Below are 23,866 nucleotides of genomic sequence, written 5' to 3'. Positions count from 1 at the left end.
CGACCCACCTGGACATTAGGGCTGGGGACAGAGGGTCTCATCTCTAGGTAACCATTAGTGTTAAACAATAGTGGGGAGGGGGATTTTTAATAGAAACAGCGTTACCTGATGGCTGCAGGTGCATTTGTGGTACCTGTCCACTGTGTGAATGAACTGAAGCAGAGAGTCTGGCATCTCCATCCAAAGGGGTCAGTTTTTGGTAGGGGCTGGGAGTCGCCTGGAACCGGTCAAGACGACCCCGCGGTGTGGATGGGAGCCAGGAGAGAGCTGAGTTTGCGCAGAAACAAAAGTCAATCAGCGAACACTGTGATGAAGAGGAGGAGCCTTCATCTTGGGACCCCCGACGACCACCACTAGGAGGCACTGCGCAAGCGCGGCTGGGAGGAGTCTATGGAAATGACTTCTTGGAACTGATTTTAATATGAAAGGGATAAGTTATGTAACCTAATGAATACGTATATTTTTGATCTGTATAAACTATCTGGAAAAGGTATGGGGTGTGCACGTTGGGTGGAATTATCCCCCGTGCATCCAGCGCTGCCATAAAGAATGCTGCCTGTTAACACCACAGTGCTGTGACGAGGTTTTATTCCCGGATTTTCGGTGACACTCCCAGTTCCCTCAATCCCCATCCCAGTCACCTCGCAGTACCCCCAACCCCCCCAGTCCCTCCCAATGGCCCCAACCCCCTCCAAGTGCCTCCCAGTCCCCTCCCAGTGCCCCCAAACCCCCTCCCACAACACCCCTGTCTCTCCCAGTACCCCCAAACCCCCTCCCACAACCCCCCAGTCCCTCCCAGTACCCCCAAATCCCCTCCCACTTCCTCCCAGTCCATTACCAGTTCCCCCAAACTCCCTACCACCCCCCTCCCACAACGCCCCGAACAACCTCATTTGGAGTTTCAACAAGTTTTTTTTCAAGAAACAAGGTTTTCATCTTCTTTAAAGCCACTCAATAGTTTTATCATTCTAACAAGAACTGGAACTGGGAAGGGTTGCACGTAACATGAAAAACTGCAGCCGGGAGAAACTGCTGGTTATCCTCAGGAAACCACAAAAATCAGAGGTAAACTCTGTTCTGTTCTGGATGGAAGATGAAAGATTTTCAATGACTGAAAGACTTGGGTAGATCAGCTGCACTGTTCAGCCATCGGGGAACTCCTCTTCCTCGCATGGCACTTGTTCCACAAAGGGAAGTCTTCACACCACCTGGAGAATCGCCTGTGAAATTCAATACGGTTTGCAATCAAATCAGCCTTTAAAGCTCGCATAAACTAATGGAATTGCTCTTCATACATTGCGGAGCTGAAACGACTCAATAGCTCCAATACAAAAAGTCACTGACAGGGGTTGTGTTCTCTATAAACACCCAGCCCAGAAGATCTCACGATTGATAATGGGAACAGTTTCAGAATTTAATCCAACATGTATTTTACATGCAAGAAAAGCAGCTGCAAGCTCGGAATTCTCACAGTGATTTGTCTTGCAGACTTGATTCCGTTCCTCTGAAGATCAGCCGTGAACTGCCCAGATGAACTGAGCTCACGCGCCTTCTACCAAAAAAATTCCATCTCCAGAAAGATGACTGACAACGAGCAGCCTTTATAAACTGAGTTATCACAGAATACGAGCAACAAGCACCAGCTGAGTCTACACATATCATGACTTCAGAGCAAGGAGAGTATTTTAAAGCTGGCCCTGCCTCAAAGCACCTAAGCATATGAGAACGGACCTCACGTCGCAGAAAAATAAAGGGGTATCAAATCAGAGAGCAACATTTATGAGAAAAACTCAATTTTGAGAGACCTTTCTGACCATAAGATTGTGTCCAGTCAGAAAAGGGCAGCTCTTGATGCTTACATCGTCATCTAGTCAGTCAAATCCACCTGCAGGAATAAGCACAGCTCATGCAGAGCTGCTGAAGCTTTATGCCACTGACAGGCAACATCTAAGCCCAGAAATCTGAAAAAGCAGCAGCTGGATGAAGTTTCAATACCTCTTTCCCCTTACAAATGTGAAAGTTTCAAACTCACACTCAGAAGGGACGAACTCTTGATCCCGACCTGGAGAAGCGAAATGTCCATCACATCTCGCACCCTCAGCCTTCATCTTCTGTAGGAAGAAACAGACGTTCAAAATAATGTATGCATCTTCTAAAAGGCAGTGTACACCACCATCCAGGAAACCTAGTAATTACGGTCAAAAATCACAAGAAATGACCCAGCTAGTGGTTTATTTCTTTTTTCTTTCATCCGTCTGCCCAATATATGTCTCAAAAGACAGCATCCAAAGAGAAAACAGCTAACCTGCACCTGGCAAGTCTGAACGTTTGAGTTAACTGGAAAGAAAACAGGCGATCGGTTGAAAGAATCTGACCTGGAAACGTCCACAATCCAGCAGCACCATCCTGCTATTTCTGCTTTCACCGTGATCAGAGTCTTCAAGAGGTAGGTGAGCTGCCGTCAGCGAGACTCCATATGCACTGGCTAAATATTTACTGATGCAGTAACTTGACCAAAACAAAGAGAAAAGGTTGGCTAAGATGTCATGCTCATGTACGGAGGCACATCGGTTTTAGCTCTTCAGCTGGCAAACAGAAGCAAGCACAGGCGGAGACGCACAGAGCAAATGACCGAGGACAGAAGGACCTTGTCGCAGCAGCTACACAGTTCCCCTGCACCCTTCCAAGACTGCCAGCCTATTCTGCAACAACACCTGAAATTTAAAAAAATGCTTCCCCACACAATCAAATGCAGCCGCTTAGAAGTGGGAAAAGCAACGCTTTTCTTTGCAAGGCATAGCAGTGCATCACAAGAGTTTTTTGAACGAAATACTATTCGTTATTATCTCTCTCAGAGCACTGCTGCTACTGACTGAGACCTTCAATGGCATTTCCTTCTTTCCCAGCCATTTCCTTTCCCTTTCCCCACACCAGAAAGCTCACAGAACCCTATCTATCTACATTACACGTAATGCAGTATAAAAGCTCCCAAAGCAGAGATATACTAGAATATACCAAAAATGTCTCACCAAACAGAGGTACACTAAACCTCGGAAGAAAACCAGAGAATGTTAATGTCATTAACACTTCTCTCAGCTCTCCACTAGGAAGTGGAGGTAGCCAGAGGATCACCACAGACTGATGGACATTACCACCACAGCAATGACATTACATCCAGGTGCTGAGACTGAGAGCATCCCGCTGCGCCATACAAACAGTGCAAGCTACAAACACAGTGAAACCTTGGGGGCGGAGGGAATCAATGAAACTCCAGGCCTAGAACTACAGCGCTGCAGGCCGTCAGAGCAGCCAGCGCCGAAACGCTGCCTCTGCAACACAACAGAAAGTCCGCACGCGGCAGCGAACTCCTTAGCAATACTCACGCGATTTTCTTACAGGACGCCAAAGCGCAGCAGAGTATCTCGTTCTCTTCATGCCACTTGCACCTACACGGAATGGAGTTCAGGCTCATTTCAGAAGCATCGACAGCGTTAATCGACATGAACAGTTGCTCTGCTCACAGGGAGCAGGAACAAGCATTCAAGATGCGACCTTTCCGTCTGAATCTTCTGACTTCTAGGATTTCCAGTTAAATACCACAATGTATTTTTTTCCAATTTTTCACCCCACCCGTTAAATCGGGCCTCAGCATTAAAAAGCTGAGTGTCTGTATACTTCTTTTGGGGAAGTATTTTTCATTTCCAGCTGTGCTCATGATGTGACCAGAAGCATTTCTTATCACAAGGCTTGCAGAACATTCTAGCTAGCAGCATACAAGCTGTATGTAAAGCACCAAGAACATCAGATTAATACAGATTTCCACAAAGAAGAACCCAACATACCTCGTATTACAGGAGAAATCCCAATGGAAGACATCCAGTTCTCCACACACCCAACTCCTGGATGGCTCCTTCTGGTATTTCTTCCGGCAGAGTTCTATTACCAGGTCTTCTGCAGCAAGAAGCTCCAGATGGCTCTCAGTGCCTAGAGCTCAGAGAAAATCCACGTCAGGAGAACAAGTCAGTCACTATTCTGCTGAGCTCAGTTCTCACTCACTCCCTGTTCACTGCCCAGCCTCGCACCGGAGCGTCAACGCTCTTGTAAACCTTCCCAAGTTCTTCCAACAGCGGTTTCAAGAAAACCTGGCTTCCTAGCAAAGCAGGTCCCATACTCCCACCATTTCAGTCCTTTAAAGAAGTTGAGTAAGACTGGGCCAAGTACTGACCCCTGGGGAACACCACTGGTTACCGGCCTCCAACCAGACTCAGCGCCGCTGATGTCACCCTCTGAGCTCTGCCATTCAGCCAGTTCTCAATCCACCTCTCTGTCTGCTCCTCCAGCCCACCCTTCCTGAGCTTCCCTACGAGGATGTGATGGGAGACAGTGTCCAAAGCCTTGCTGAAGTCGAGCTAGGCAGCACCACAGCTCTCTCCTCATCTACCCAGCCAACCATGCCACCATAGAAAGCTATGATCTTGCTCAAGCATGATTTCCCCTTGGTCAATCCATGCTGACTACTCCTGATAACCTTCTTTTCCTCCACTTGCTTGATGATGACAGCCAGAATGAGCTGCTCCATCACCCTTCCAGGGATGGAGGCCAGACTGACTGGCCTGTAGTTCCCCGGGCCCTCCTTCTCGCCCTTTTGGAAGACTGGAGTGACACTGGCCTTCCTCCAGTCCTCGGGCACCTCTCCTGTCCTCCAGGACCTTTCAAAGACCATGGAGAGGGGCTCAGCAATGACATCCACCAGCTCCCTCAGCACTCGTGGGTGCATTCCATCGGGGCTCATGGATTTGTGGCTGTCCAGTTTGCTTCAACCATCTCTAACCCAATCCTCCTCGACACAGGCAAGCTCTGCCTTTCTCCAGGCCTTCTGTCTTACCTCCAGGGCCTGGGATTCCTAAGGGCCAGCCTTAGCAGTAAAGACTGAAGCAAAGAAGGCATGCAGTAACTCTGCCTTCTCCATGCCCTCCGTCACCAGGGCACCCACCTCATACAGCAGCAGGCCCACATTGTCCCTAGTCACCTGTTTGCGCTACTGATGTACTCGAAGAAGCCCTTCTTCTTGTCTTTGACATCCCTTGCCAGATGGCATTCCAGATGGGCCTCAGCCCCCCTTCGCGCCCCCCTGCAAGCTCTGACAACCTTCCTCTATTCCTCCCAAGTGCTCTCTCCCTCCTTCCACATTCCATAGACATTTCTTTTCCATCCAAATTTTGCTAGAAGCTCCTTGCTCATCCACGCACGTCTCCTGCCTCCTTTGCTTCATTTCTTACCTATGGGGATGCACCCATCTTGAGCAGGGAGCAAGTGATGCTTCAATAGCGACCAGCTCTCTCGGACCTCCCCCTGCCTTCCACAGCCCTAACCCAGGTGTTTCCTCCAAGGTCCTTCAACAGGCCAAAGTCAGCTCTCCTCAAGTCCAAGGCTGTGATCCTACCTACTGCCCTGCTCCTTCCACGCACGATCCTGAACTCACACCACCTCATGACCACGGCAGCCAAGGCTGCCCCCAACCTTCACACCCTCAACCAGTCCTTCTCTGTCTGATCACGCTCTTTTGCTCTCACCGATGGGGAGCAAAACAAGAGGGAGAAGCATGCAAAGTAGTTCTAGCTATCAGGACCAGCTTTTAGGAAACCTTTCAGACCCAAAGCTTTTCAGACAAATACAGCCATGACTACACAACCCCTGTCTCGGGGAAAAAAGAAAAGGCCAAAAATGATCCTTTTCTCACCTGTTACGCTAGCCATTCGATTGAGACACCACTTAATCCGGAATCTGTCACCAGACTAGAGGAAAGAAAATTTCAGTCACTTTGAAGAAGTACAGTATATAACTCTGACATCTGCCAGACTTCTGACTCAAAAAGTCACCTCCAAAACAAAGGCCAACGTTTGTGGGATTCAATGGACGCTCTTCCTGACAATTATCTTGAAGAGGAACCAAATGCCACGGAGCCTCTCCAACCAAACTCCAGGCGAAATACTGGACTCGTGTTTGGGGGCACTTTAAAGGCTAACCCATGCTACTGGCATCTCCATTGAGCTCTGGATCGCTTTCACCTGTATTTCTTCAGAGCCCTATATTGATGGATGGAGACCAACATTTTCACCCTCCCTGCCTTTTGAAGAACTAACATTAGGCTCCAATGGAATCAAAACCTAACGTAGCTGTCACGAAGCTTAAACGCCTCTGAAGCCCAGCAGTTTGTTTTGCTCATTGGCAAATGAAACTTGAGCACAAATTAAGATGTACAGTGTTCTCACGGGGAAAGTGCCAGAAAAACATCCCTTAGAAAAGCAGAACTGTGCAACTATTGTTCAGCACAATCAATTTCAGTCAATCTTCAAAGCTCTGAACCTAAGTTAAAACAAAGTCAGAGACCAAGTGAAATGTTCACCAGCAGACTACAGCCAGAAGCGCAGGCTGAAACTAAGGCGGCAGAAAATGAGGTCTCTGCTTTATAAAAAGGCCAGCTTCTAGGGGCCATTTCTTCCTGCACGGAACTGGGATACCTTAGCAAACAGCGCCTTTGCCCACTCCTTTGCACACCAATTAGGTTTGAGAGTGAAGCATCTCCTTTGGCATCCAACAGAAGTGAAACGAAAGGTTTTGATTGAGAGCATCTTACTTTGACCTGGACCATACCCTGCAGTAGATGTGAGGCGAAACACCCCTGGCTGGCTGGACAAACTCCAGAAGCTCCCGCAAGACAACGGCGTAAGAAGTACGGGAAAGACCAAATCCAGACAGAGGGATCTTATGAGTGGCATCACCTAATGGGGGGGTGTCAGAAAAAAACCAAAACACCAAGTTATAACAAGTCCTGTTTCCTTAAATGATACAGTTCCCCCCTCCTTTCTATCTTTTTATATCCATATATGTATGGATATAAAACCCCCCTCTTCTTCTCTACAGGCACTGTGTCTGTGCTTAAGCCATCAAAACCCTGCTTTTGCCAGCAGCAGACTGGCAGGGCTGGGCTGCGAGCACACACACACCACTTTTAAAAGGCAATTATCTGAGTATTTGACCTAGGAAACATTGGCCAAGTTTGTTCCCTCTGTACACCAGGGGAGGAAGTGTCCTAATAGAAACCAACTGGAATCTGCAAACACTACTCAGGAGTCACAAAGGGAGCACGGCAGGCCAAGCCAGGCACAACAACAGCAGAAATACTTTAACTTTGGTGACAGATGTGAAGCTGCCAAGCACAACTTTGAAACACAAACTAGTATCTTTGAGCTACCCTATCATGAGTTAGCAGTTCATGCTGAAGATACACTCCAGGACTATCAAGGGAACGACACTCGGCTCAGGTGGGCTTGAAAGCATTTAAAGCCAAACAAAGTTGTCCCATTTAAGAAAAACCTACTGCAGTTATTATGGAATTAAAATAGGAAGATGGAACACAAATAATTCTCCCACTGACAAAACCACTTTGGGTCAAGTGCTCTGCCATTTGTGGGTACAAGAAACATGCAAAAGGCGACTGCACCAAGCTGCTCTGTCACTCCTTTTTCTTCAAAACTCCACCAGTTCCCAGAAGCAGAAACTGCAGACTTCCAGAACGTTCTGACACAAATCAGATAAGCTGAGTCTAAAACCACACACCTCTGCACACCCCTCCTCTTCTCCACTGATACTCACTAGCAGTCTGGCAGCGGTACCGAAAACCAAGTGGTGGTGCTTCTGCAGAAGAGCAGGGGAGACGGGAGAAAAAGAACAATCGTTACCCACCATCCACAATGACAGATCCTTAACTCTCAGCCATGCACCAGTCTCACGTACAGAAAGGAACAGCTTCATCTTCCACTGGGGCAAGTACAACTGCCACAACTATTTTCGAAAAAGTTCTTTTCAGTTATACGCATTTTAAAAAACAAAAAGTCTATGATACAGCGTGTGTGTGTGTGTGTGTGTGCGTGTGTGTGTTTAGGTCCAACCAAGACAAACATTCATTGGCATGAACTACAAAGCACAAACATCTGAAGGTCCTTCTGCAGTTGTTCTACCCTCTTTCAAGCGTCATGCAGTTCCCACGCTTCAGTCCATCTCTCCAGAAACAACCAGCACTGCTCCAATATTTGAAGAAGGCCAACCACTTACAGTCAAAGAAATAAACCTATCTTCATCTCATCCGGGCAGCAGTAAGTGACCGCAGAACGCCTCCCTCTCACCCCAAAGCAGGATGAACTACTTCTCCTCTCCCTTCCTTGGAACTCACCTGCATCGATGAAATGATGCAAATCGGCTATTACGCCGTCCTTTAGGGAGTACTTCACACACCCGATCTCACAAGGAAGGAAGCGCTGTTCACAGCTGGATGGCAGCTTGCCATGGCTGTAAATGTCCAGGAAGTAGAAGATGTCTGAAACCACGGCTGAAAGGAAACAAAACCCACACACATTTTCAGAAGAGCCAACAGAGGTTACCTCAAGCCATCCTGGCCTCATCTCATCCAGCGTAAGCTTCAGCGCGCTTTATCATATGAGTGACGTAGGGTAATGACCGAGTAAAACACAGCTCTTTCTCTGTATCACAGATGACCAGGTAGTTAACACTTCTGCAAGAGTCAGGCACATTAGTGATCCCGGTACATCTCCCATAGCTGCTACTGTGTGTAGAGATCAGGGCCAAAAGAGGGAAGAAAAAAATAAATCAACTCCCAAACCCACACAAATGTTAAGAGGCCTGGAATCAACAACAGGACCTACTATTCCTTTTTATGATAGGTCTCTTCACCCTCTAGGAAAAAAAGGTTAGAAAAAACACCAGTCTGAGGCAGCAAAGCAGCCTCACCAGCTCAATTCAGTGACTTACACAATTTACAGCAGCGAAATAATCTTCTGCAGCAAGAGGAGGCAACAAGTCTGCTCGTTAAAAGGATTGCTTCTCCACTGCTCTATGAGCTCCCAAAGAAGTCGGCAAGCACACCCAAAGCAAATGTGAAGAAATAAATTTACCATTTACTAATTTAAAAAGTACCCAACGACGAAAAATGTTTCAGAGTACACCTTAATCCTTCTCTTCATGAATGTCACATAACATTCTCACTGGAGCTTTAGGTACCTATTTCATCTTTACCCTTAGGTTACGCCCCTCATCAAAAAAATCCTACTTGTTCTCCTAAACAACGGAGCTGTAGAACTGCTTTTGCAGACAAATACTGCTCTAGGCCAGATTTTAAGGCATTTAACACCACTTGTCCGAAGCTTGAATGCTGGTGCTCTCTCACATTGGCTATCAACCTCTACAAGCTGCGGAGTCAGGAAAGACACCTCTGACCCGCTTTCCTTACCAAAAAAATGGATACAGCTACAGGGAACCGTGCAGCACTTGGACCGAGACAGAAAGGAGCAGCAGCATCAAATGCGTCTCAGTTATCCCTCATCATTACCCCCTCCTTCAGTTTAAAGACAAATTGTGTCAGCTCAAGCCACCACCACCAACCCCATCAAATTTGCATCACGGTGACAGGGGAGCACAACCTCTGCCAGGGAGGACACTAAGATGTATCACGCTTTTTATGGAGCTGCTCTTTCCTGCCCCTCCATGACCATGGCAACAGGAAAAGACTTCAGGAGACCTGTGACGCAAAAGGCTTCAGCTGAAACTTAGCCACACAGCAGATGCAGCTCACATCAACTGGCTGCGTGACTTCTCTTGTAAGCACTGCCACTTCTCATTTTTCAGAATAACGTCATATTCATGGGGAAATGATTACAGATGTGTTCACTACTCCATTCCAATCAAAACATCCATTTGAAGAAGGGGGCACCGATAAAACAGGTTTCGTTTTGCCAAGAGTTTTCACCAAGGAAGCAAGCCAGGATGTGACAAAAGCACTGACAAAGCACATATCCCCTCTTTTATTCTCCCAAGGAGGCCAGGTCACTCTTTGCTTTAACACCTCTACCATACAAAATTTTTGAACTTTGATATCTAACAACTCTTCACCCTTTCACATTAGTACAAGCATTATTTTATGCTGAACTTGGGTTAGACCCTGTAAACCACAAATCGTAGGAGTTCAACACTTTCCTTTTTCTTCAAAGCCTTGAAATAATTGTAAAGAGACCATTAGTGGCTACATTTCCCTCCAGCTAAAGAACAGAGGACAAGGATTTTGGGGGAGGGGGGTAGGGAAGGGGGCATGGCAGCACAACACACATCTGCACTGCCTTCCCGCTGTCCTACAGAAGACCTTTTCCCAGCAGCAGACCCTTGGTTTAACACAAAGAAACAGCTGACACAGACGGCCATTAGCAAAATGGAAGCAGCCTTTGTACAGGAACCCTTGAGAATATCTGCACAGGGCAAGCTTCTGTCTACCAGGATCAACTGCTGTAAGATTACCCTACCCTGATCGTTCTCCCAGGACACAGCAGAGGCCTTTGGAAGAGAAGTGACACCGGGCATCCTGGTGGTCAGACAAGCAGGAACCGGATGAGCCACATTAGACGTCTGCAAGAGAAGAGAAGAGAAAGCTAAAAAAAAAAAATCAAAACAGTCTACTAAGCCCCAATAAAGTCCTTCACCTCCTCCTCTCAGAGGAACACAGGATGGCCACTAACAGTGACGGTCAGGCGGAACAAGGCTGCAGTTTCTATACACGTGCCCATGGACTTGCAGACCCGAAAGGCAGGATTTCTCTTCTAACAAAAACAGAGCTGGGTATCTTAGCACCCTGCTCAACTCACTGCAACTACAAAGAGCTACAGCTAAAAATCACAACATGCAATTCAAAAAAAAAATTGTTTTCGGGAACTTTTCAAATTGGAATTTCCAATTTTTTTCCATAAACTTTATGGAAAAGTTTGGCACATGCGTTAGTTGCCTTGGACTAGGAAGGAAAGTGATGAAAAGCTGACAAAGCCTCAGGGAAGCCATCAGGCTGCTCTGGCACAGAGCAAGTAAGAAAGGCACCGGCGTCCATTCAGCGCTGCAAATTCACACAGGAGCAGGAAGCTTTTCAGAGGACAGGAAGAGAAACCCGGCAGGCTTACAGAACTCAATCATTCAGGACCCAAACTGGGAATAACACCCACATCTAGGTGCACTCATTCCAGATGACCATCTTAGCCAAAGTTTGTGGATTATCAGTTTCAACTACTGCAAATAAACCGAGGAATCGGTCCCATTCACCTAAGCTTCAGTCACCTCCAAAAGATGACCAAGACCTTTCACTACACAAAGTCAGCGTGGTTGTCTGTGTGATTAATCAATGGAGATCACACATAACCTCACACATACACACTTCCCTATTTCCACTGACAGCCAAGAAGGATGATGATCTTTATTTTGCTAAAGCAATTATTGCTTTCCCTGATTACAGCTTTCTAAAATGCCACCACTCCTGGAAGGAAATACACAAGCCTCTGCTTCTGACTTTGTTGTCATTTCAGGCAGCTCTCCATTACACCTGAAAACGGAGCTCCACTGATTACATACCCCTAGCCTGCTACATAACACAATGATGATCAGATTTGAAACAGCTCTTTTCCATATAAGCAAGCCCCCAAAATCAGAAAACATTGCCTAATATCTCCCTACTAGTCTGGACTGACCAAATTAACTGCTCCAGCTTTACCAGTGACTCCACACTATGATCATCCTGGCATTCCCTCTGGAAGTGTTTCATAGTCCTCACCACTAATTCATAGTTCATACTCAGTATCTAGTCACACGGGATGAAGAAATAAATGTGGTATTATCCATTCGCTCGACCAGGCTCTCTGCTGTGACACACAAGTTTTCACGCTGCCAACCAAGACTGCAATAAAATAAGCTTTCCCACACCTCGCACAAGTCAAACTCTGAAGCAAACTATGCTTCAGGGAACTGCTGGGAGAGGGAGACAGACATAAGGGACAAAAAAATAGGGGAGGTGGAGGGACAGACACATGAGACACACACCTTTTCAAGACCCTAAATAGTACAAGGGATCCTGTTAGCACTGTTTTTGACTACAACCACATTCAGCTTCACCTAACTGCTTACTTTTACATTGAGGGACTTTGTCCTCCACCAGAGCATTACTATTCTCTCCATAACCAAACCAATCTACAAACAACGGCAAGGTACAATTCTTCTTTCTGTGCACAGGTTCCAACATTTCACTGACCTGCTCCACCACACAGCCGCTCAACAATGCCCCAGCAGCTGCCTTTAAGATGTGGCTTCAGGCCATCCGCCAAGAACCAGCTAAATTAAGGACACCCACAAAGCAAGAGCAACATGAACCTAGCACCAGAAGCCACACCAATTTACAAGATTACAAAGAAAAAAAAAATGGCAAAGCCAGTCACTGCAAAATGTTGTTAAACATCAAACTAAGTTGTTAGAGAACGACATTTTACTTGGGAAAAGAGCCCAAAGGAACAAGCTGCGCTGGTTTAAAACAGGATAGAGTATTTTCACCTTTAATTGAAACCAGAACAGTTTCCCGCTTAACCTTCGTCACGGTACGGACTGCCCCAGCAGCCGTAACCTCCACAGGCTGGAGGCTCTGGAGAGCAGGTCCTCCTCCATGGCACCACAGCTGACCAAACCCAACACCACTCCCTCCGCCTCTGGTTCAGCTACTCTGGAAGCTCTTCCTTTCTCAGCATTTACCTCTTGCACCATCTTCTCCGAGCGTTTCTTTTCATTCCACTTACGAGCCTTCTCTGCATATCCCATCTTTTCTTCCTTACTCAGCAACTAAAGGAAAGGGAATGGGAAAAACAAAGTTTTACTGCTTCCTCCTAGCAGCCCCACAAAGCAAGAAACTCCATGTAAGAAATTAATTGTGCATGTCCAAAGGACGTTCTCAATGCTTGCCAAGAGCTGCCAACTGCTAGCACTGACTCCAAACATTTCCTGCAGCCTTCTCCCTAACGGACCCCCAACCTTCGATTCCAAACGCCTGGCGAGCACACGCTTCTGAAGCATCTTTGGGCGAGAGCAAACTAGCACTGCCCCACCACAAACCAGAGGTCTTCTGAAATCCCTCGGGCCAGCCGGGGATGCCACTACCCATAGAATCCTAGAGTTTGGGTTGGAAGGGAGGTTCTTCTTCCCCTCTACACTGCCCTAGTGAGGCCCCATCTGGAGTACTGGGTCCAGTGCTGGGCTCCCCAGTTCAAGAAAGATGAGGAGCTACTGAAGAGAGTCCAGTGGAGGGCTACGAGGATGAGGAGCTACCAGAGCATCTCTCCTACGAGGAGAGGCTGAGGGAGCTGGGCTTGTTCAGCCTGGAGAAGAGCAGGCTGAGAGGGGACCTTAGAAATGTCGATCAGTATCTGCGGGGGGGGGGGGGGTCAGGAGGACGGGGCCAGACTCTTTCCAGTGGTGCCCAGCAACAGGACAAGGGGCAACGGGCACAAACTGGAGCAGAGGAAGCTCCAGCTGAACCCGAGGAAGAACTTCTTCCCTCTGAGGGTGACGGAGCCCTGGCCCAGGCTGCCCAGGGAGGCTGTGGAGTCTCCTTCTCTGGAGATATTCAAGACCCACCTGGACAGGGTCCTGTGCAGCCTGCTCTGGGTGACCCTGCTTCGGCAAGAGGGTTGGGCTGGGTGACCCACAGAGATCCCTTCCAACCCCTACTGTTCTGTGATTCTGTGATTCTATGATGGAATCCGTTGACCATAAACATGAACAATGCTGCTGTGTCCCTGGTACAGCCCTGCCCACCTGGACATTAGGGCTGGGAACAGAGGGTTTAGTCCCTAGGTACTCATTAATGTTAAACAATAATAGTAGAGGGGGATTTTTAATAAAAATAGCGTTACCTAATGGTTGCAGGTGCATTTGTGGTGTGTCTCTATTGTGTAAGTGAACTGAAGCAAAGAGTCACACATCTCCCCCCAAAGAAGTCAGTTTTAATTAAAACCAGGAGTTGCCTAGAACCGGTCAAGACGACCTGGCCGCAGGGACAAGAGCCAGGAGAGGGCTGAGCTTGCGCGGAAACAGGGGTCAACCAGCGGACACTGTGATGAAGAGGATGAGCCTTCATCTTGCGACCCCCGACGACCACCACTGGGAGGCACTGTGCAAGCGGAGCTGGGAGGAGTCTATGGAAATGGGCTGATTTGACTATGAAAGGAAGGGCTTATGTAATCAGATGAATATGTATATTTTGATCTATATAAACTGCACGGAAGGGGCATGGGGTGTGCACGTTGGGTGGAATTATCCCCCGTGCATCCAGCGCTGCCATAAAGAATGCTGCCTGTTAACACCACAGTGCTGTGACGAGGTTTTATGCCCGGATTTTCGGTGACACCATCCTACTTCATTCCAGTCCATCCCAGTGCCCCCCAACCCCCTCCTAGTCCCTCCCACTGTCCCCCAGTACATCCCATTCCTCTCCCAGCGCCCCCAGATGCCCTCGCAGTGTCCCCCAGTACCTCCCAGTTCATCCCACTACATCCCGGTGCCCCCAGATCCCCTCCCAGTCTCTCCCAGTCCCTCCCACTGCCCCCAATCCCCCTCCCAGTCCCCTCCCACTGTATCCCACTGCCCCTAAACCCCCTCCCACAACACCCCAGTCCCTCCCAGTGCCCCCAAACCCCCTCCCAGTCCCTCCCGGTACATCCCAGTCCCTTCCCAGTGCCCCCAATCCGCATCCCAGTCACCTCCTAGTGCCCCCAAACCCCCTCCCAGTCCCCACCAGTCCCATCACAGTACCCCCAAATCCCCTCCCAGTCTCTCCCAGTCCCAACCCAGTGCCCCCAACTCCCCTCAGTCCCTCTCAATGCCCCCAGAACCCCTCCCAGTCCCTCCCTGTGCCTCCAAACTCCCTCCCAGTCCCTCCCAGTGTCCCCAAATCCCCCCCAGCTTCTGACCAGTGACAGAGACACCAATTACTTGGTCAGTATTAGAAAAGCCTGACATCAAAGTACCTTCCGTTATCCTACAAGCCTAGGCCAACTGCAGCTTTTCAGTACAGAAAGAAAGCACTGTATGTTTTCTTATCAATAAGAAATAATATTTCTTACCATTCTGGTAAGAATAAATATTGCAAGGTGAAAAAAAATGTATACTTCCACCACTCACGCACAGGGAAAAACACCCAGCTTTTGTCTGTCAGAAATTACATACAGGACTAATTTACACTCAGGCTTTGAGGTCCCAAGTAAGGTCATAAAATTACTACCTTCTCCCCAGACTAGCTCAGGAACTGAGAGTAAGCACACTCCCTCACATCCAGGAAAAAGGCATCGTCATTTAAAATACTCCTACTGCAAAACATTCACAATTTAACACTGAGCTTCAGGAGTCCCTGCTATTCTGCTCTGGTAAATTTAAGTTACAAGCCACGTTTGATCTGCATTTGTCCTTGCTGTGTTCCCCTAAGACACAAAAAACTCTCCCGTGGTAGGTACTCGTAGTGGTATTCCCACATTTACCATCAAGACAGACAACTACTGCCCACGTCCCACAATTATTTTCATTGTCTTCTGCCGAGTTTATTCTTGCCAAAGTTCAGAGGGGGAGAGAACAAATAATTACCTGTTTGCTAGCGCTACAGCGTCCCTGCTCAGCTACTGGCTGAGAGCCAGCTCTACCACACATCGCCTCAAGAGAACCTACATCACCTGTATAATCCCCAAACCACAAAACGCTTCCAGCCTATCTTGCTTGGAAAGCCCACAGGCGTATCTTTCACAGAAGCTTTCAGTAACTCCATCTTCTCCATCAGGCCTGCAGTCCTTCCATTCACATCTGCGCCCTCTAACTGCGAATCGCTTCTAGCAGCACCCCAGAAACAGGCTTCCTGCTAAGAGAAAAAACACAAAAGTCATCTAGTTGCCAAGCAGGTGTATTTATTTTATAAAGCCTTCTCACAACTGCCCTGCTGCACAGCCCTTCCACCACAAAATCCTTGCTGGGAGATCCAGTACCATTACACAGAGCAATACACAGACCCAGCGGACAGAAGAATGGCTGAAGCCTCTGCTGTCTTCACTCCTTCCATGCTCTGCTCTGCTCAAGACACTTGGAACTTACAGAAATACGTCCTAACAGCAAGACCCCAGCCAGCTACAGACAGCCACGCTGCCTCTAACACCGACAACCGAGCGCGCTGTCCCGCTGGCACCTCCGCTCCCAGGACGAGCCCAGGCAGTTTTCAAAGGCCACGGCTGCCTCACGCAGACCCTGCGGTATAAATCCAGGGCTGCCAGCACCTGCCTGCACAGCTACGCAGGACCTTGGTTTATGTTCCCACGGAGGAACATTTGCACTAGGACACTTCTGCTCACGGGCCACTCTTTGGCAGCTTCCAGCAGTACGGTCCCCAGCCCACACACGGGATCCAGCACAAAGGCACCCACCTGCACAAACAAAGGGGTTACGGCGTCCCACGCCAGACAGACTCCTCTCCCGGGACACAGCCTCCTCAGGGACGCACAGGTCACCTACCAACTCCCACGGAATCCAGCCTAGGTAACAACCACCACTGGTTTACCGGGCCCAACCTGCCCATGAGAGAGCAGAGCAGAAAGCATCGACAGTTTCGCCAAAGCCGGTGCATCAGTGCCTCTAGCCTGGAGGTGACGTTTAGGGAAACGAATTACGAGCGGACTGCAGACAGGTATTGGCTCCAAATTCATCTGTGGAAAACATCACACTTGCTTCTGTTCTCTTTTGGGAGAACAACCCCAAACAAGGTTTGAAGCCCGCACAGTGAAAAACTCTTGCCATTCAGACATACACACCCATACAAGGATACACGGATCCTGAGGAGGACCCGGGAACACAGCAGATATCTGGCTGAACAGCAGGTGACAGCGCGCTCTGACCACAGGTAAGGCAAACCCTGCCCACAGCCATCAGAGCGCGGGGCATTCAAATCACCACACTTCTCCCAAGCTTCCAGCACCAGCCCTGACAAGCAGCAACCCCCTCCTTCATTCAGGGCTCCACATCTTTGCCACGAGCACCCACTGACACCCATTTCAGCCAGAGATGCCATGGCCCACGCAGCTGTGGACCGCAGCCCTGCCGGTTTGATATACTCTGTGTTTGCCAGCAGAAGCCTGCAGACAGCAAAAAGTCACGGGAAGGTAACGGCACAACCACCCAGAAAAGCCCCTGTAATAAGAACGACCAAATGAACTGGACAGATCTGCAGACAGACAGACAGAAACCACAGTCTGCCTTTAGCCATAACTCCCTGCAAAGTCTGGCCTGCGTGCTCAGCTCAGCTCCAGACAGACCACAAGACTGCTGTGACAGTCCAGTGAATATTAAACCAGAAGACAAACACTCACAGCAAGAGCATTTAGAAATTATGCCCGTTCTGACACTGCCTAGACAAACCCGGTGAGGAGAATGCCCACCTGAAAAGAGGAATCCCCACCACAGAGTGAATGTCGTTAAGAGGTACAAAGATCTGAAAGAGAAAAAAAATTACATTAGAAACCCTCAACCTGAAACAGTAAGAGCTTTAACTCATTTAAACCAGACACAGAAGATGTTTCTACAAACTTCTGATCCTACTTTTTAAGAACAAAAATGCACACTGTCGACAATTGTGATTAGCTGGAAGAAATCACACTAGGTAACCTGAAGGCCACTTTAAAGAGGATTTAACATCCAAGCAAGCAGGGAGGGGAATTTTGTCAGCCAGGAATCCATCAGCAAGCACTTGAATCTAAGGGAGCCCAGTTTGTAACACTGAATGGGTATTTTTAATTATAAAACCACTCACTCTAAGCAGGAGAAGATTCTTCACAGAATGCTAGCTACTAGCACTGAGCTGTTCACACACACACCCCCTTTTCAAAAAAACACACAAAACCCCAACACAAACCCCCATCAAGAAATGAGTGCCACCAAGCCATATTTCAGATGGAAGGCAGTTGTGGGTCATCCTTCCAGAAGTACAGGCACCTCAAAGAAATTGTCCTCCTGTGCCGTTCAGAGCATCCCAAAAGCAGACTGAGCTCCCCAACAGGTCTTGCCTGACCGCAGTCCCTCCCCGGGAAGCCCACAGAGAAACACAGCGCTTTTGAAACGTCCCAGTCCTCAGCACCTGAACGGTTTCAGAGCAGAAACGTGGACAAGACCAAGAGCCCCACTTGAGGCTCAACAAAGCCGTCTTTGATGCAGAGCCTGGGAAAACCGGAGCCAGTGGATGAACTCGGAGCTTTCACAGGCGGCCTCAGCATCAGTGCTGAGAGCAGCTTCCACACGCCAAGCACAGGCATGGAGAAACAGCTTGTCACGAGCAGCCAGTCCTCTCCGAGGTCTCCAGACAGCTTGGCACCAGGGAGGGTTCCTTAAGCAAGCTCCTTGTCGGGGAGAGGGTCTAGGAGGAGGCTCTCCCACCATGGGCATTCTCAAGTCCAGCTCCTCGAGAACATGGCCTTGCTGCCCGCTCTCTTCCCCTACAGAGGCTGAACCAGCTGCCCAGTGGCTCGGGCCATCTCCGTTTCCAGCGGAGCCCAGCACTCCGTAAGCATCCCAAGACAGCGCCTGTGTGGATCCTGCCCCTCTCGTACAGGCCCACGCTGGCCGGCCTGGTGTTTGAGGGCTCTGCACGGCACGCACACAGCGCCTACCAAAAAGCTCTGCTCAGCGCTACCAGATCATTTCTAGCTCAACTCAGCGGCACAAAGACAAACAGGGAGAGGCCACGGCCCCACGTGCAAAGGGAGCAGAACACACAGCAAAAGATGTCAGGGGCAGCTCTGGAAGCAGCCACAGGCCGTCCACCACGACCCCCAGATCGGGGTCCCGCAGCTCAGCCCGCCACCCACACTGCTTCGAGAGCGCTGCGCCAGCGGCTCTTCCCATCTCCTGCGAGGGGAGAGAACAGGCACAGGCAGCAGAAATAACGGGGTCAAGAAAACTACAGATCACAGCCTTGCCTGCACCATCCTCACAGACACCTGGGGAGAGAAAGGGTCTCTTTTATCCCTACAAGAACATTGGTACAAGACCAGAAGAGGCACCCCAGGGCACAGCGGGCGAGCCAGGGGCAGAGCAGAGGCACGGCAGGACAAAACGACTGTCCCTCAGCTCCAGCGCAGGAGGCCGAAGTTCAAGTCCTGCCCAAGCTACAACAAAAGCTGTCATCGTTTTAGAATTGTGCATCGCGCACAAAACATTTCTGGCGGCTGTAACCCAGATAACCTAAGAGCAAACTTGTGAAGGCACAACTGCAGCTCACAATTTTAATGCTGTTAGGGCATCCAGAAAGCTCTGAACACCTTCAGAGCAGGAGAGCTCACACGCACAGCACAAACTGAAGCAAACATTCCTGCTGGCAGGCTGATGCGTCCCACCTTCCCAAGGCACCAGCTTTAGCAGCAAAGAAAGAAAGATCTCGCTAAACGACTGTTATCTTCGAGTAAGAGAAATCTGCATAAATTGCAGCTACACAGGGTTTCTTTTCGATTTTTTTTTTTTTTCCTCACAGTAGAAAGATACCGTAGATGGGTGAAGTGCTGCATGGAAAGGGCCCCTGGAGGTGTCTGTGCCACCACCCTCTCCCAGCCATCTGCCCCCCAGGACACCTCCCAGGGCTGCACCACCCTCCTGGGGAACAAGTTCTCCCCAGCACCCACCCAGAGCACAGCCAAGCTGCACATTCTGCCTTTTGCCCCATCTTCTCCACTGTCTGCCACAATGGAGAGCAGTCTGGCTCCATTGTCCTCGCAATGGCCCTTTAAGCACCTGCAAACCACCATCAGATCACTCCTCAGGCTCCAGGAGCCCGGCCACCCCAAACTCTTGCCTTTACTTGTCCACAATAACAGGCATTGATTGGAAAAAAATGTGCCCACATTTAATTAACAACAGCCCTTGGATTTCTACTTGTTTAAGGTAAATGCAGGTTAAGGGCTTTTCTGAGAAAATACAGAAAAAGCTTCAATCCGCTTGCTGCTCTAAAACAGACAACACACAGCTGAAATGACAAATGAACTACACACCTCTCTTCCCCTTCGCTACCTTCTTCTAACACGCAGACACTTCAGCATAGAGCGTACCTGTGAAGGAAGTATTCTGGCAATCGCTCCGCGACAGCCACGAGAAACTCTGAAACTGCAGCCAAGCTGCTCATTCGCAGCAGGTTTCTCCCCCTGCTTCTGGGAGGGTCTCCTAAGGAAGCCTGGCTTGCAGCCCGGCAGCCCTGAGGGCTCTTTCTCTCCGGTCCCACACAGCTCTCTCCAGCTTCCACTCGACCCTCCTCAGGCACGGGCTCTCTCACTTGTTCCGTTTGCTGCCTTTTCGCTGCAGGATTTGTCTCTTCTGCCGATTTCCTCTTCAGAGGCAAGCGGTCTTCTGGAGAGACGCTGTCTTTCTTCCCCTCACACCCGTGAAGGTTTCTCCAGGTGGAGAGAACATCCAGCCAATACCTTGGCTCCTCAGTGACAAGGCTTTTAACCTCATGCAGCATTTTCCCTGGAAGAAAAAGCAGCTTCAGGTTCAGTAGTTCAGGCTCAGCATTTGGTTTTCCTGCAGACCGAGAACAGCTGTTAGCAGAGACCGTGTTCAGATTTCATTGATGTGTGAGCCCAGGAACCGCAGCAGCAGCCATCACAGGCACAGCTGAGCTCTCAGCGCCCACCTACCCCCCAGCAGAGACCCAGGCCTCCCTCTGGTTACGAGCTCTGCGGAACCAAGAGCAAATCGTGCAGGGGTCGAATTCTGCACAAGAATTCAGCAGCCCTAGAAACCAGCCCAGCCCGGAGAGTCACTCCCAGGGACGGAGGACCAGCCTAACGCACCATCCTCCCCGAAAGCCCTTGGTCCAGGATGAGAGATGTGGGGCACTTTCCAGGATTGAAACACAGACACGAGCGTGAATCGCACTGATCCAGCCCAGAACAAAGGCCACAAGTTTAGGAAGGAAATCTCTCCTTGCTCTTCATCAGCCTGCCTTCAGCCCCGCAAGGTCTGCAACACGTGCCTAAACTTACACCCGTGAGTAGTCCTCTTGACCCAGCTGTGACAGGAGAGGCACGAGGAACGGGCAGGAGAGGCACGAGGAGCGCACGGGAGAGGCACGAGGAGCGCGCGGGAGAGGCACGAGGAGCGCACAGGAGAGGCACGAGGAGCGCGATGGCCATGATTCCGGTGGGACCATTCCAGAGCAGCATTTCATCGTGTGCACCGACTGTTACTCATCGGACAACCAAAAGTGTGGATTCAAGTGATGAAAGCTTTTCTGAATCTGCTGATGACAGCTGTTTGTGGAAAGGAAAACGGCAGAAATGTTTCAGCTTTCCTCCTGCGAAATCTGAGCCTTTTCAGCTTAGCCAGAACCACCAAAACCAAACTGCTCTCGGTGGGTGTGGTGCTCCAGGAGCAGAATCGGGATGCAGTGGCTACTGAACTTGGGATTCTAGGCATGGATGGTAGTATTGACAGAAGCAGGCAGCCTGAGACTTACAATTATTTGTTGGCTAAAAAGCTGAAGAAGGAAGCTCAGCAAAAGGAGGCAGAGACTTTAGGTAAAGAACTGGATGAATACGTGCACGATGACAAGAAAACATTGCCAGTGGAAGAGGAAAATGGGCAAGGCTTTCTGAAACGGGAGCGTATCTGTGATTTCAGTATCTGTGAAAGATAGACTGGGTGAAAGACAAGAAATGAAATATAAAGGAAGGTATGACACAACAGAAGAAGATTCAGAGGAAAAAGTGGCAGATTGCTTATCGGTAAGTTTAGTAACCCCATATCTTCACTTCCTGAAGTATTGGTAAACTGCTGGTGGAGTAGTAGTTTTCCCCCTCTTGGGGGAAAAAAGCTTTCTTTCTGCTAAATATGTAAGATGTCTTACCAGATTACAAAAAGTGTGAGTGCCTTGTGTGTATTTCCAAAATCCTGGGATTGAAATGCAGCATTAGGGCTGGTACCTTGTAGAAGCATCCAATAGCACTGTTCTAATTTTGTTTTTTTTAAAGATCCACCAGATAGTTTTTTATTTGAGAACAGTGGCAAGGGAAAACGTTGTTTGTCATGATACAGATTTAGTAGTGACATTTTTAGGAAACACCCCATGAGTAAAGATGTGTGTTTGGAGTTGGACACCAGTGAACACCTGCAGTGGTCACCATGAAAATCTGGCTAAGTTATAAACCTTTGGAACTGTAGGTGACTGGGCCTGTGTACTGTTTTGGAGAGCACAGCTTCTGAAATACCCGTTCTTTACGCGGGCCGTGCTTGTGTGAACAAAATGTTTTGCTGCTGTAGTAATGAGGGCTGCACCAGGATGAGACACCAGAACTGAAATCAAGCCTTGGCTCTGCTCTGTTGAGAAACTGAGCTGCAGTTCTGTGCTAGGTCATGGAAGCCGCTGTTGGGGTTACCAAGCTCCAGCCGTGTGCGCGCTTGCCGCGCTCCAATTCTTTTTCACAGTCCTGCTATTGAATTGTTGTACACTGAGCTGAGTCAGAAAACTGAACTGTCCAAAAGCCTGTTGCTTTTTTTAAAGAGTTAGTTTGGAGAGAGATTTGTTTCCTTACCCAATTTGCTGTACAGTTTCCTTAGAGCTGGCACTGGCAGCACTGGTGGTGTGAGAGAGGGCACGTGACTGCAGTCGTTCTTCCTTAGATTGACTTAAACTGCCACGCAATCCTTTTTCAGTGGTTCAGGGGAAGAAAATGATGTTAAACGGGGGAAAAGCAGTTACAGGATTTACTGACCATAAGTTGGATGTTTAGATAAAAGCTGTGTTTATTGATCATTGTTGATTTCTTACATGGGATGCATAGTATTGCCAGATGCTGAAATACAGCAATTAGACCATTATTGAATTATTGATGCTGTTTGATGTATAGATAAAAGCTGGAGCCATCTGAGAGGCTTGTGAGAGTGGGCAGCTGCCCCTGGGCTGGTGGAGCTTGGGGGCAGGAATGCTTGCGGCGCCTGGCCGGACACCAGTGGGTGCTCCCAAGTGCGGGGATCATTTGCAAGATGTCTCTGCATGGGATTTCTTACGGCTGCTGGCCCTGGCGGTGCAGGGGTGGAGGCCGGAGAGCTCTGCAGTGCTCCTCAAGTGCTCCTGCAGAAGGCATTGCCTTGGGCAGAGAGCTTGTGGCCAGAGCCTGAGGGGAGATGCCTCTTCCCAAAGCCGCCTTTGTCTTGGCTGGCCCCAGGGTTTGGAGGTTTGCCTGGGAAATGGGCACTAAGGAGAGATGAAGTTTCCCTGCACTTGGTGTCCCCGGTGCGGTGATTTTTTGAATTATTTCTTTTCTTTCCCCCTTGCTGGTTCAACAAGGGCAAGGGCAGGGTCCTGCAGCTGGGGAGGAACAACCCCATGCACCAGTACAGGCTTGGGGCGGACCTGCTGGAGAGCAGCTCTGTGGAGAGGGACCTGGGTGTCCTGGTGGACGACAGGGTGACCATGAGCCAGCAGCGTGCCCTGGCTGCCAAGAAAGCCAAGGGGATCCTGGGGTGCATCAAGAGAAGTGTGGCCAGGAGGTTGAGGGAGATTATCCTCCTCCTCTGCTCTGCCCTGGGGACGCCCCATCTGGAGTGCTGTGTTCAAGCTCTGGGCTCCCCACTTGCAGAAAGATGAGGAACTACTGGAGAGTCCAGTGAAGGGTTACGAAGACGATGAGGGGACTGGAGCATCTCTCCTACGAGGAGAGGCTGAGGGAGCTGGGCTTGTTCAGCCTGGAGAAGAGAAGTCTGAGAGGGGACCTAATAAATCTTTACAAATATCTGCAGGGTGGGTGTCAGGGGGACGGTGCCAAACTCTTTCCAGTGGTGCCCAGCGACAGGACAAGGGGCAACGGGCACAAACTGGAGCAGAGGAAGCTCCAGCTGAACCCGAGGAAGAACTTCTTCCCTCTGAGGGTGACGGAGCCCTGGCCCAGGCTGCCCAGGGAGGCTGTGGAGTCTCCTTCTCTGGAGA

General features: G+C 49.3%; 1 protein-coding gene across 1 annotated transcript; it reads right to left on the bottom strand.

The window, feature by feature from the left end:
• Positions 1-1,104: 1,104 nt before the first annotated feature.
• LOC142365221 (protein maelstrom homolog) lies at positions 1,105-12,942 on the bottom strand. The gene is made up of 12 exons (XM_075445856.1): positions 12,901-12,942; positions 12,625-12,711; positions 10,371-10,473; positions 8,234-8,389; positions 7,657-7,698; positions 6,655-6,782; positions 5,741-5,795; positions 3,843-3,984; positions 3,384-3,446; positions 2,376-2,508; positions 2,033-2,111; positions 1,105-1,220 (listed from the first exon to the last, which is right to left on the bottom strand). Exons 1-12 carry the CDS (start codon positions 12,940-12,942, stop codon positions 1,105-1,107), a joined length of 1,146 nt encoding a protein of 381 aa, XP_075301971.1.
• Between the last annotated feature and the right edge of the window lie 10,924 nt (positions 12,943-23,866).

Source organism: Opisthocomus hoazin, chromosome 33 (assembly GCF_030867145.1).
Source record: "Opisthocomus hoazin isolate bOpiHoa1 chromosome 33, bOpiHoa1.hap1, whole genome shotgun sequence".
NCBI lineage: Eukaryota > Metazoa > Chordata > Aves > Opisthocomiformes > Opisthocomidae > Opisthocomus > Opisthocomus hoazin.
This window is presented reverse-complemented; position numbering and strand designations above follow the sequence as displayed.